This window comes from Malaclemys terrapin, chromosome 7 (genome assembly GCF_027887155.1).
Source record: "Malaclemys terrapin pileata isolate rMalTer1 chromosome 7, rMalTer1.hap1, whole genome shotgun sequence".
Lineage (NCBI taxonomy): Eukaryota > Metazoa > Chordata > Testudines > Emydidae > Malaclemys > Malaclemys terrapin.
In genome coordinates, this window is record NC_071511.1 from 27912600 (window position 1) to 27926705 (window position 14106).

The window sequence follows — 14106 nt, forward strand, 5'->3', positions numbered from 1 at the left end:
TATGCTAAAACTGACAATGTTAACTTACTCTATGCTCTAAAACTCCTCTCCCCAGTGAAGTTGTAGGGGATCAGGAGGAGCAGATACAGTCATTCTGCCAGGAGCTATACATCCATAGGAATGGTTGGGGTCTGAAACTGCATGGATCTCATGTGAACAGCAGGTTCTGTGGTCCCAACCCTTTGCCAGTTCTGTGAGAATGAAAACCCTGTGTGCACTGACAGTTTTCTGTCCCTTATGTGGGAGAAAAACACTTAGGAGAAAATGTGGCCCTAAAAAATAAATCACACAGTGCACATCTTTGTTGAAAAGAACTTATTAGCATAAACAAGAGAGCCACTTTTTAACAGGATAAAATATTTTTATAGAAATAAACACCTTATTATCCTTGGCCTTCTTTTGGTCACCTTCTGATTTGTCACCTTTTTTATTTTCCAGACTCTCTTTTCTAAAAAAAAAAAGAAAAAGAAAAAGAAAGAAAAACAAAAACAAACAACAAACCCCATTAAATAAAGAACAAAGACTGATGAAAGAATGATTGTTAACTATTCTATCCACTCTATTAAAAATGAAGAGGTCATGCCTACGGAAATATAGGTACTTGATTTGAAGGGACATTTACAGAGAAGACATGCCACATACAAAGGTAATAAAAAGCGTTTCATCCCAGTGCACTAGATTCATTCAACAGATTATCCTTTTAAATATAACTCAAGAAACCAATCCCTTAAAAATGCGATGCAAGGTCTTTATAGGAATACTAAGGGATAAACTGTGCTCTTGGATTCATGCACACAACTCCTATGGTTTCCATGGGACTACAGTGACTTCAATGGAAGATTTGCTTGTTGTCTATGTAAAGTTTTCAGAATTGGTCTGAACGGAAGTTGCACATATACATATAGGGATACAATTATGTTCTAATTGCACAATGAATCCTACATTCCAATGTTTAAACCTCAGATGGTTATCACCATTCATTCCATCATCCCAAATCTTTGGGCAAGTTTAAATTAAAATCACATTCATTTGTCTTTGTTAACAAGTATGATATCTTCTTTCCTTTTCTCTTAAATTAATAATCTATGAACCCTGTCAAGATATTCAAATAAAGAAATCAACACACTTGTAAGTGGGTGAATACTGAACTCCCATCTAGCACCCCAGTGCTATTTTACCTGGCATTCTTTTTCCTCTGCTTTTCTTCTGCTTCTTCTTTCTGAGCTGTATTCAGGCTTTCCGCATCTGCCAAGTTATCCACAGCAATGGCCAAAAAGACATTTAGCAAGATATCTGATTCAAATAATCTTAAGGACATTATGCATTACCACACTCTGTTTGGTTTATTCCTTATCAGTATGAAAAAATGACAGGGTGAGAGACATGAAACCCATGCTCCTAAACTAAGTATATAACTTTACAGAGCTGGATGTACTGCTTATAATACCTTTACTTACCAGGCCAAATTAATGCCTGCTGTAACTGCATTTAAACCAACAGAGTTACGCTAGTGATGCTTTAGGCCCATTGATTCTATCACAACACGAATATACAGCAGACTGCTGAACAAAAGACTAGTAATTTATAAAGTGAATTTTTGAAAGGAAATGAAATTGAAGTTTACATGGGCATAGACAAGTTTCACCTACTACACAATGTTTTTAGATACTAATTCAGATACTTCAAAATGTTGATTTTTACACTGCAATATTTTCCAGATGTACTACATTCCATGTCAAGTTCTGTACTTCAGCCCACATCAATGAAGTGTGAATATCAATAGAAGCAGCATAAAAATATAGTAAAAAGAAGTTTAATATTTTTGCCATATCTATTGGCTCCTAACCTTTTCAGTACTAACTTGTGTTTAGGAGAACTGTATGCTAGCTTACTAGAGTTTTGGGTAGCCACTGAAAGATGCCATACTGGGGACAAAGGAGAGCTTTTGGAAGATCGGGGGCATGGAGGGTGAACACTTGTGTGGAACTAGTCCCAAACAGCTCATATTCCTTCTGCTAGGATCCCCCTGCAATGTAAGATGTATTCCCTAATGTGACCCACTTCTATCCACTGTCATTTGTTCAGAAACTGTCAGAAATAACAAGGTGGAATCAGGGAGGGATAGGACATTCTGGCATGGAGTTCAGAGCACTTCTGTGGATCAGGATGGGGGGTGCTGGCCAAAAGAAGACAAGCAGACAAAATGAGGTTGTCTGTCAACTTGAGGAGGAAGGAGCAAATGTGCTGGTTCCTGTCAGAGTGGTGAGATGGCGATGCCTAGGGAGCTGGCAGGGGTCTGATTTGTTTAGGGAAAGTAGAGAAAGGGAACGGGAGCAGGAGGGAGCTCCTGTTTAGAAGAAATGTAGTACAGAAAATGTGCATACCTGTTCACAGCGATTCACTCAGTTACACAAAGGGCAGGTATGTGTCCTAAGTGTCATAATGGTTCAGTCCTCTTTACGCACAAATTTACTGCTCTATTCAGAAATGCTTACAGTGAATGCCAGTGTCACTTGTAGAAATGAAAGGATACAGTTACCACAGATGAAGAGGATAATGAAGTATATACAGACGACCATTCCTGATGACGATGGGCCACCATATGCCATAATCCCATCATACATCACAGCATTCCAGTCTTCACCTGTTAGAATCTAACAAGCAAAATCATCTTTACTGACTCAACAGTCAAAAGACTGAAAGAGGATTATGTTTCCTCTGTCCACAACACACACAGCCATTTTCTAGAACATGAAATTGTTAACTGATCAATCTGTATAGGATGCTTTATATAGTAAACCCGGTAGCAATCTGTTTGTTGTTATACAATATTTTAATATTTCCATTTAAATAAGCATCTCCTAGTTTAGCTTTACCGGTTTTTATCTATATGAAGCATTTATGCCAATGAACTGTATGTCTACGCTTATGGTCCAAGATCTAAAAAAAAAAAAAAAAAAAAAGGGTGCCTAAAATTAAGCTCCTAAATTCTTATGTAGGCACCTAGGTGGCCTGATTTTCAATGGCGCTGCATATACAGCAGCTTCTACTGAAGCCTCCATGCTCAGCACCTTTGAAAATCTGGACTCTCATTGAGGATCTGAAGTATGGCTTAGGAGACTAATTTTAGGCACCCATTTTTAAAGAATGTTGGCCACAAACCCTTTCCAAAACTATACATCATAGTGTGTTACACCTTCAAATTAAATTGTCCCAATCTAAGTCTTAACTGGAGACTGGGACCATTACTATATTGCTTTAAATGGAGGGGGTTTCAAACTGAATTGGAGCTCAAATGCTATTGGAGAATGAATAATTTTCCTACTTTCTACTGTTCCTTGCAACTTTGCTGCTGTACCAAAGGATGAAATGTAAAGGAACTTGTTGATTAGTTAAGTGGAGGATAGTTTACAGCTGGTCTACTATACATTTAGCACTTTATTTTGCATTACTGTGGGAAGCCTGATTATTAGAACACAGATTATAGGGATACCGTATATATTTTTCATCAATTTAGAAGCTGTTAGTTCTATCCCAAAATACTCCCATCACAGTGATTCTCTCCCCAGATAATTCAGTGACTGTGCAAGAAAGTCATACACGGACAAAGGCCACTATTTCATTCTCCGAAGTCCATATTTGGGCACCTAAATAAGAATTCTGGTTTTTCCAAGCTGTTCAGTATTCAGCAGCTTCCTTGGGAGCTGTGGGAGCTTGGCACCTTTGAAAATCAGGCCATTTATTTAGGTGCCTGGATATGGATGTAGCAGCCTGACTTTAACCCCCTGAGTTTGGAAACACTGACTTAAGTTTTCAAAGGGACATCATCAGGGTAAGTGTGGCCCATTATTTTTAATATTTTTTTAGAAAATTTAAGACTTACAGAGATATTTCTCGTTAGGATGTCTTTATTTTTAAATTCATCGGAAACAGTTTTTTCTTTGTTTGTTTCAAGCATCATCCTATGGAACCTCTATTTGAGTGAATAGAAATTGTGACACACAGCCAAATATTCACCCAAACCAAACACTGCACTATTGTGTTAATGCCTATAACCCTAAATGTGAAAATGACTAGAATCAAAAATGGAAGAGACTAGCCTAATTTCATTGCCCAAGCCAAGAGAAATACAAAAAGTAAACAAACACCATAAACAGTGAAAAGGACGTTAGATTGTAAGAATTCTTTTAGTTTTAATAATCAGTTACTAGTAACACAGATATGAATGTTTTAAAATATATACAATAAACTGATAGTGTCCCTTTAAAGAAATCCATATTTAGTTTTTTATGATATGAAGTGATATGATTCACACAGATATACACTTTTACAATGTTTCTCAATTTATCCTACTAAGAAGTAGCTGAACATTAGAAATACACACATCTACCACAAAACAGACAGTTAACAAGCTTACAGGAAAAATATTAATTCAAATTAAATAACTTCCAGTTTTTATTTCTAGTCATGTCTTTGATGGACAAAGAAGACTTAATTTAATGAAGTAACATGAAAGCTATGTTGCATAGATAGATCAAATAAGATATGGAACAAATGGTACAAATGGTGCAAAATTACCAGAGTACTGAATATAATGAGCAGAATGCTACTTAAAGTAAACAGAATAAATAGTATTTGTGATTTTTTTTCAGGAGACAAGATTACCTAAACATTTTTGTTGTTCAAAGGTAAAACGTTTCATAGGGGGTGAAAGAAAGTTACCTGGAATACAGTTAAAAGAGCTTGTGGAAAATTATCGAAGGTGCTCCGTTTTGTTTGAGTTTCATCAAAATTAAATTTGCCTCCAAACAGCTGCATTCCAAGCAATGAGAAGATTATGATGAAGAGGAAAAGCAGAAGCAACAGTGAAGCAATGGACTTCATTGAGTTTAACAAGGATGCTACCAAGTTGCTCAGGGATGTCCAGTGCCTATAAATTAAAATGCGTGTGTTAACACAAAAAAAAAACTGTAAAAGAACAGTGCGTGATGAAATATTACAAAAGAATTGCTGATCACCATACAAGTACCCCTAAAATTAGCAGCAGGAAAATGCATTATTTCATAATCTTACCTTGTCACTTTAAAAATACGTAGAAGACGAACACAACGAAACACTGAGATTCCCAGGGGTGACATAATTTCCAACTCCACCAGTATGGTTTCAACAATGCCACCACAAACGACGAAGCAATCAAAACGGTTAAAGAGGGATACAAAATAAGCCTGTAGGCCCAAGCTGTACATCTTTATTAACATTTCACAGGTGAATAATGCCAGAAGTACTTTGTTTGCAGTATCTGGAACAAAACATTCAGAAAATTATAATGTTTTAGATACTTCTGATTTATTTTGTAGATCTCATATTTTGACTAACTTTTATCCATTTTCCATGCCAGTTATCTTATCTCTCTGGAGGGAAATACACATTGCTTTGCATTTGACACCATTTTTTGCATGAGGCATATAATCCCTCCCTTTGATCTAAAAATGCTACATCATTCTAATTTATTGTGTAAATTACCCCAGCTAAAAACATAGTTCAAACCCAGAGTGGAATTAAGGCAAAAAGATTCACAGCCTATTCTGATGTGCAAGTTAGCATTTGTCCTTCCTTATCTTTAATCACATGGGTTGACAATGGTAATATGTCTAAAGCATAATGACAGGTTTCAGAGTAGTAGCCGTGTTAGTCTGTATCCGCAAAAAGAAGTGGGCTGTAGTCCACGAAAGCTTATGCTCTTATAAATTTGTTAGTCTCTAAGGTGCCACAAGTACTCCTGTTCTTAAAGCATAATGGCACATGTTTACAATTTGGCTCTGTAGGTTTTTGCCCGTACATTATGTCATTAAGATGTGTTGCAGATGTGGAAATAGAAAACATTTGGTCATTCCCTATATTGATTTCTTTAACCCGGATGTACTGAAGGATAACAAATAAACTTCAAAATGGCAAAATACAGAAGTAATCAAGGAGAGCTTTCATTTTTCTGTGGTTAAAAACAGGAAAAATGTTCTTTGCTTGTACCTTGGATCTGTGTCAGCCAGTCAGGTTGATTGTAATGCTCAGAAGAGATAGTTAATGTGTTCAGAAAGACCAAGACAATAACGAGCCAATAAAACGAGACAGATTTTACTGCAGCTCTACATTTTCTTCGATTGAATCGGTTCCAGCGACGCCAGCGTCGACTGAAATTTAGAACAAAAGCAAATGCATTATTCTATGGAAAAATATTACAGTATTTGAACTTAAAGATTTGTGTTGGGTGGAAGATTTGTGGGTGTACATGTGTGAGTATATATGAAACTATGAAAGAAATCTGACAGGCAGCTGTGTGCATTACTAACAAGTGCAGCTAAAAAGATGACAATTTTGTTCAAGTTCAGAGCCAAATAAAAAACAAAAAATGAAAACTTTAACAAATTAGTGTTGAACATTTCTAGATAATCTTCATACAGTTTAATAGATTGTGACATCACTAGATTAGGGCATTTGTCAAAGCCAACTCAATATTGCATGACCTAGTACATCGCATTGCACTTCATTGCATAACAAGTTATATCTACGTAAACCAGATCTAGATTCAGATTAAGTTTAAGAATCAGAATTTGCATTTCAGGTTGAACCATGGATACAGTTTGGGTTTGGATTAAACAATGCAGAAATTTTATGAGATGAATTTGTGAGAAACTACCCCATAATGATGGAACTCTCACAACGTCAACTGTTCCCAAGAACACTACCAACTTGGGCTGAAATCCTAGGGTGGTGGATGGGCATATTCATGAGATTTTTGATGCATACAAACTGAAGTTGGAAATTAGGCCACATCTAGTATTGAGTTGACTCAGAAAGGAAAGATTGTCCAATGGTTAGGGTGCTACCACAGGACTTGGGAGACCTGAGTTAGTTCTCTGCTTCCTCCAAAGCTTCCTGTGGGTAAGTCACTTACTCTTTAGTGCCTCAGTTCTCTATTTATGAAACGGGAATAAAAGTACTTTACCTCACAGGAGTGTTGTGTGGATAGATAAATACATGAAAGATTGTGAGGCACTCAGATACTACAGTAACGAGGGCCTTATAAGATAGATAGATAGATAGATAGATAGATAGATAGATAGATAGATAGATAAAACCAAAACCACAGGAGTGGATTTGGATAATAAATCTTAATATTAAGACAATGTTAGGGAGACCCAGATGAGATGAAGAAAATATCAGGACACCGGGGGCAACGTTCCATGCCAACGTTCTGATCCAAACCCCACCGGACTCAGTGGAAAGACTCCTATGACTGCAATGGGATCTGGCGCTAGTTTCAAAATGGAAAGAGTTTGGATTTAAGGGTGTGGGTACAGCCCTTCTCCAATATATTGTAATGCACTTTACAATTTACGTTCATAAGCTGATGCTATTTCTGACCCTAAACTTTTCTATTTCTTTTGTTTACACTCTATAATATTTAAATAAATTGCTACAAATAATTAGATAAAAATTACCTCTGCTGCCCTGAGTCAGCAGGTACCATACCTAGTATATATAAAATTAGAAATGTTCTAATCTGCCTCAGGTGGTAGATCCAATATGTAATGGTGTCTTCATAAAAATAAATGAACTTGGCAAAATAAACAGTCAAGCAGTGTGTGAGGTTCTTTCACTCACCTTAAACTCATGCTTGTGATTATGGAAAATAGCAATTGCTTGGTTACTGTTATGGAAAAATTTCATCACTTATAGAGTATAATAATCATATGAAGAAAAAGCTCTGCATTGAACTAACTTGACAGTGTGTTCAAGAACACTCTGGTCCTGCCAACTATGTGCTTAGCCATCATCAGTATATTATCTGACTGGATATGCAAAAAACAGTATTTTTTACTCTTAGGGCAAAATTCTGCATTGCTGAAGTCAATGAAAATACGATAAGGCCCCAAGAGCTTGATCACTCATAACAGTTGCGGGGACTCATGGTCATCTCCAAGCACCTGATTTATGAAGTCAATGGAAAGATTCCTATTTGACTTCAATGGTCATTGGATCAGGCTCTAAATCCTTAAACAGTGAAAGTTTTGTAAAGAAGTGACAACAGTTCTTTTCAAAATTTTCAGTGTTTATGGATTTATAGCCTGACCCAGAGACCACTGACAGAAACAGTACAGCTAAACCCAGGAAACCTTCTGAAAATGTAGCCCAAGGGGTGTGCAATTTTAGGCCCATATGTAAGGGTTGACAGGCTTTAGTGTGAATCAAGCTTACAGTTATAAAACAAAACAAAGTCTCATTTGAGGGGTACAGCACATATTTTCTTTCCTTCCTAAAATATTCACAATTGCGTGCATACACAGACAAAAGGGGGGGAGGGAGGCATCAAAGTCTGATGTCCCACTGTGATGCATCTTCAGAAAAACCTGTGGAAATTTGAACTTGAAAATAATTGAGATCATTTTCATTCAAGATCTTCCTATTTTTCAGGGGAAGCATTGAAATTTTAAATTTTAAACGTTATAGTCTGATAAAGATACATTTTTGTAGTGAAGAATTAAATTTAAGGATTTTTTTTATTTGACATGAACCCCATTTTGCACAAATTTGTAAAGTGTAACATTGCTGTTCTAAAATTATCAAGGCATTTTCCCCAAAATGTTTGTCACAGCTGTAGGGCCAATTCTGAAGAAGTATTTAAATCAGAAGGGACATTCATTGTTAATATAAGGTATCACAGCTGGCCAAATTATTCTTTACGTTCATTCTCATCTAAATAATTTAGCTTTTTTTCTGTTCACATTTATGAACAAGTCGTGACATTGACAAATTTGTTGGTAATTTTATTTTAGTCATTTATTTTCAAATGGTCCTTGGGCCCCAATCCTGTAATTGAATCCACACAGGTGGATGCTCTAAAGTCAGTGCAGGTGTCTGCATTGCATAGATCTGATTGTAAAATTTGAGTCTTATTTTGGTTAATAGATACCAATAATAACGCTTCTCTACACTTGACTATTTACTCAGATTTGCTAATAAAGTTGTGCAAAATTATTAACCTTTTTTTTTACATTTCCAGATGGTTTTGCATCAGCAACATCCTGCATTACATGAAATTTTGCAAAATTAAAACCATATGCACAGTATTCATTCATGGGAGCTCTGGGTGCCCACCATCTGCGTCAGGTCACAAGGGTGTAAAGTTGGGTGCCCATAATTCGAGAACATTTCTGAAAACGTGGGCTTTAGATTTTGTGCATGTATCCAAGACTGTAGGCAGTTCTGAAACTTAAAAACCTACCATCCATAAAATATAGTACTAAATAATAAAATAAACCAACGAACAGTCCAAATAAGCCAGTGAGAGTACAGTCAAGTACACCCACTAATGACAACCCCCCTCCAAACTATTCCTCCACCCCTCAAACCTCACATCCCTGAAGGTCAGAGAGAAAAGATGTGCTTCTCAGCATGCCCTGAAGATCAACAGATTTCAGGCTACTGTATTTTGAACTGCTGGGGAAGTAAATTCCAGAGTTGTCAGCCTTTCACAACAGAACATCTTGCAAGAAGCTCCTTTCCATTCGAAACATGAGTACTCCTGCTTAAGTGTTTCCACTGACTACAACTGTGGTAGTTTTGTACAGTGAGAGAGTCTGTCCAGAAACTGGGTTCCAAACCATGTAGGGCTTTTATAGTGGAACCCCCAAACCTTAAATTCCACCTGGAAGCTGGTAGGCAGATAGTGCAGGTCATAGATACATTAATGTAAGATAGTTTTGATATAAATATCCACCTACTAAGTAGGCAGCTGCATTATACATCTAGGTAGGATTTTATACTACACCCATTATCACGGCGTCTGAGCACATTATGAATTTACCAAAAGATGCACATGAAGAGCTGCCTCTCTTTGGCTTCCTTTCTTTCTTGTCTTATTACGGTTAGGCTAGGTTGGACAAGTGAGTTTTGCATTTTGATCTGAAGGCAATGAAGTCTGGTCAACCTGATGTCTTCTGGAAGTGACTTCCAGATTAGGGAGCCAGTTGCTGAGAAAACTCTTGAGTTTATGATTCTTGAGACTATTTGTGCCACTGTTCCAAAAGAACACAGCTGTTGTGGGAGGTCATTGTGACAGTGTACCCCATAAGGCTTTATGGGGGGAGTTGCTTATAAATGTATGTACGACATAACTGGAATATGTTTTGTGCTGCCTGTGCCATGTAATATATCTCCGTAAAGGTTATGATCTACTATATCTATTCATCCTATTTGTACACATATATCATTTTCTACTTGAGGTTAAGAATATGGGCTGTATACTTGCTTGGTTTCTAAGTAAGCTTTGTGAGGCATTTAGTCAGCTTCTTTAGGAAGGAATTCACCAGGTTAAATACCTGATCAGGAAACACTTGGGGAACAATGCATCTTGGAATGCTCCAATCCACATAAGAAGTCTTCCTGGAGACATGCAAGATACCACGTGGACAATGGCTTTGGCCTGTAAAGACTGAGTCATGCAGGGACATGTGACTTGCCCAGGTGACTCCAGAACTCCATCTTGGAGCTGGACTTTGCATAGGAGGGAGGAGGGGGGTCTCCACCCACAAGAGAGAGTTTATTTAAACCCGTGGGAGACCCCTCCATTTGGTCTTTAGCTGGCTAAGGAAGGAGCCTCTCCACCCCTCCCCACCAGGATACTTGAAGGGAACGAGAACAAAGGACAGTAACTACAGGGAGTGTGAGTGATTGCTGGATCCAGACTAAAAGGAGATTAGCCTGTAAAAGGGAGCATTCTGGAACTGGTGAGGAACTTTCTGTATTTAGTTTGATTAGACATAGATTTGCGCATTTTATTTTATTTTACTTGGTGGCTTACTTTGTTCTGTCTGTTACTACTTGGAACCACTTAAATCCTACTGTCTGTATTTAATAAAATCAGTTTTTATTTAGTAATTTACTCAGAGTATGTATTAATACCTGGGGGAGCAAACAGCTATCTCTTTATCAGTGTTATAGAGGGCGAACAATTTATGAGTTTGCCCTGCATAAGCTTTATGCAGGGTAAAATGGATTTATCTGGGTTTAGACCCCATTGGGAGTTGGGCATCTGAGTGCCAAAGACAAGCACACGTCTGTGAGCTGTTTTCAGGTAAACTTGCAGCTTTGGGACAAGTGATTCAGACCCTGGGTCTGTGTTGGAGCAGACAGGAGTGTCTGGCTCAGCAAGACAGCATGCTGGAGTCCTGAGCTGGCAGGGAAAACAGGAGCAGGAGTAGTCTTGGTACATCAGGTGGCAGCTCCTAAGGGGCTTTCTGTGATCCAACCCGTCACAGAACCAACCAACCCATCATGCAGGGAAAGATGTTCCCTGAGAAAACTTAAGCTAGTCTCATGGAGGAGCTAGATGATGACCGAAAACTTGAATTTGACTCAGTACTTACCAGGAAACCAAGGAGAGTTGAACATGGGAGCAATGTGTCATTTGTAGCCTCTGCTATTGAGCAGACAGACTGCTGTATTTTGAGCTAAATTTAGTTTTTTAGGGATCAGTGATTCCATTCCTAAATACAGAGAATTACAGTAGTCAAGCCTGAAGATCACAAATATGTGGATTACTGGTTTTAGGTCTAAATACATGAATGGGGTGCAGTCTTTTTTCTTGACTTTTTTATGAGAAAAAGGAAATTTTGCAGTCATAGTTATTTGGGTATCCAGAAGCAGTGAGGAGATTAGGAAAACAGCTAGTTTGCAAATGATAAAAGGGCAGAGGTGAACAGTTCTTCAAAGCACTTTCTCTTCTCAACAGCTGTTGAATGCAGCCAGGACCTTGGTGCAAGCTGCATCTGATATGATGGTAATGTAGAGTTGGGTATGACTGGCACTTTAGTCCATGCTGTCTCACAACTTCCCCTGCAGGTTCATGTAGAAGGAGAAAAGGATGGAAGAGCAGATAGATCCCTATAGGACTCCACAAGTAAGAGCGCTAGAGGTAGAGGAGTCGATGGCCATTATGACTTTCTGGAACATCTGAAGCCCTTTTAGTGTGATCCCAGTAAACCCCCTGCTGAAATTCTAAAGAGGGATAGCAACATTCAATAGTTGGCGATATCAAATGCTGTGCCTAGCTATATAAGTATGAAAGTACAGCCCTGGACTGTGGCCAAGAGGATATCATCCTTCAACTCCACGAGCACTCACTTTGTTCCATGTTTCAGCCTAAAGCCTGTCTCGGAGGCATCCAGGGATACTGGCAAAATCTAGGGAGAGCTGGAGACTGACTGGTGATCTACTTAGTAAGTTTTCTTGGGAATGGGCAGTGGTAGAGAGATTGGTTGCATCAGTTAGTGGTTCCTTACATACTGGTTGGATTATGGCAAGCTTTAGGTTTGGTGGGAACTTTCCCTCCTCAAAGGATGTGTTTATAGTGTTTTTATAGATGCTCATGGCTCTCTTTCACTAGAATGGATGTAGATCATAGTACAGTGTTGGCTTGCTTTTCCTATAGTGCTTCTAAGATTTTCTGTCATGCAAATGGGCCAAATTCAGAAAGGAGGCATGTTATCAATCCGTTTTGAGTGTATGGTTACTAAGTCTCTGGTGGCATCTCAGAAGCAGATGTTCCCCTCTGAGGAGTAATTTAAAATAGGTTTCACAGGAGCAGATATTGATTTGTGGAATTAACTGGAGACAAATTAACAAAAATACTTCAGCCAGGCATGATTTAGAAGCTGCTAAGGTGGAGGAAGAGAGTAATCTCTTGGCTTTCTTCTCTTTGATTTTGCATTAGTTTCAGCTTCCAAACAGTCTTATGGCTTAGTCCCATGTACAGTCCATTGCAGTTATCTACCCTCAAGATGAAACAAGCATGGGTAGGTGTAACAAGGTGTGCGTACAAAAGAAATGGACACAATTTTCTCAGAAATGCAGATAAAAAAGCACTCTAGGCCATGCCCACCTGTTCATTATGCATAAGTAATCCTATTTTGAACAAAACTCCAAATTGTAAAGCTGCTTAACAAATGGCGACACCTGACCTTGATCAGGGGTGAGATATAATCCACTCCAGCTCTTCCAGTCGCTTTCCACGACCTATCAATGCTATTTCAGTCTATTTACTGATCCTCAACCACCTAACTCTTAAAAAAGCCACAATCTCATGCATTTGTTCCATTGCACCGTCAGGGTCAGAAGCAATGGAACACAGAACTTGGGATCATTGGCAAACTGAAATCAACTTCTCTTAATTAACCTACCAGTGAACTCACATACACATTGAACTGTAGGAGTGACAAGATGGAACCGTACCACATCTCACGTGAAAAGACCTTCAAAGTGGAAGAGCACCATCTACGACTACCTTTTGGGATCTCTCATTTAAAAAGGAAGAGGGCTACTCAAAGGCAACACCCACCCACTCCTATGGGAGATAACAGACACATCAGAAAGATGTTGTGATAAGCAGTAACAAAGCAGCTGCTAGATCTAGTAGAATAAGCATAGACACAATAGCCAGGTCAACTGCTAAAAGCACAATATATCAGTGTTGTCAGTGCAATTTTTGCTACAGATCCAAGCATGAAATAAGTTTTACCAGGGACAAGGAAATTGGAGGAATCCAGCTTCCAGAATTGCTTTGTTAGAATCTTCTCAATTATCTCTATTGTTCAATGAATGTCTGTGAACAATAGTTAGCCTATGGATTGTTTGCAACCTAGTTGTTATGAGTATTTGCTATCCGTGATTCGTTATATGTGCCACATGACTGGCCACCTAAGTCAGATGGCATTGTTTTTGTTCCATGATTGAGTGACCTGACCTTTATAAACAGAAGGAGTCTCTTTTCTGTTTGCAAATTTGTTTGCTATTTGTAATTTCTCAATACTATTCTATGAAAATGAAAAAAATGATGTACTGTATATACTCGTTCATAAGGTGAATATTTTTGGTAAAAAAGTGACGCATCAAAGAGCGGGGGTCAGATTATAAACAGGTCTACACCAAAATTTGATGATTTTAAACTCTATGGAATCATTGAATTGAATATCTAATACATTGTCGTTTTGTTTACCAGCAGCATCTGCAGGCATGGAGCCCCTCAGCTCCCCGTGGCCGCAGTTCGCC

At 38.2% G+C, this 14106-nt stretch overlaps 1 protein-coding gene across 2 annotated transcripts in view; it reads right to left on the minus strand.

Annotated features, from left to right (window-relative positions):
- The window catches only part of CACNA1D (calcium voltage-gated channel subunit alpha1 D), a 398008-nt gene that overhangs the window by 121649 nt on the left and 262253 nt on the right, over positions 1 to 14106 (minus strand). For both annotated transcript variants that reach the window (XM_054033680.1, XM_054033681.1), the window contains 6 exons: positions 6028 to 6188; positions 5074 to 5299; positions 4723 to 4930; positions 2534 to 2654; positions 1179 to 1293; positions 379 to 448 (listed from right to left, as the gene is read on the minus strand). In XM_054033680.1, the coding sequence (XP_053889655.1) occupies positions 379 to 448; positions 1179 to 1293; positions 2534 to 2654; positions 4723 to 4930; positions 5074 to 5299; positions 6028 to 6188 (901 nt within the window). The remainder of the gene's footprint in view (positions 1 to 378; positions 449 to 1178; positions 1294 to 2533; positions 2655 to 4722; positions 4931 to 5073; positions 5300 to 6027; positions 6189 to 14106) is intronic.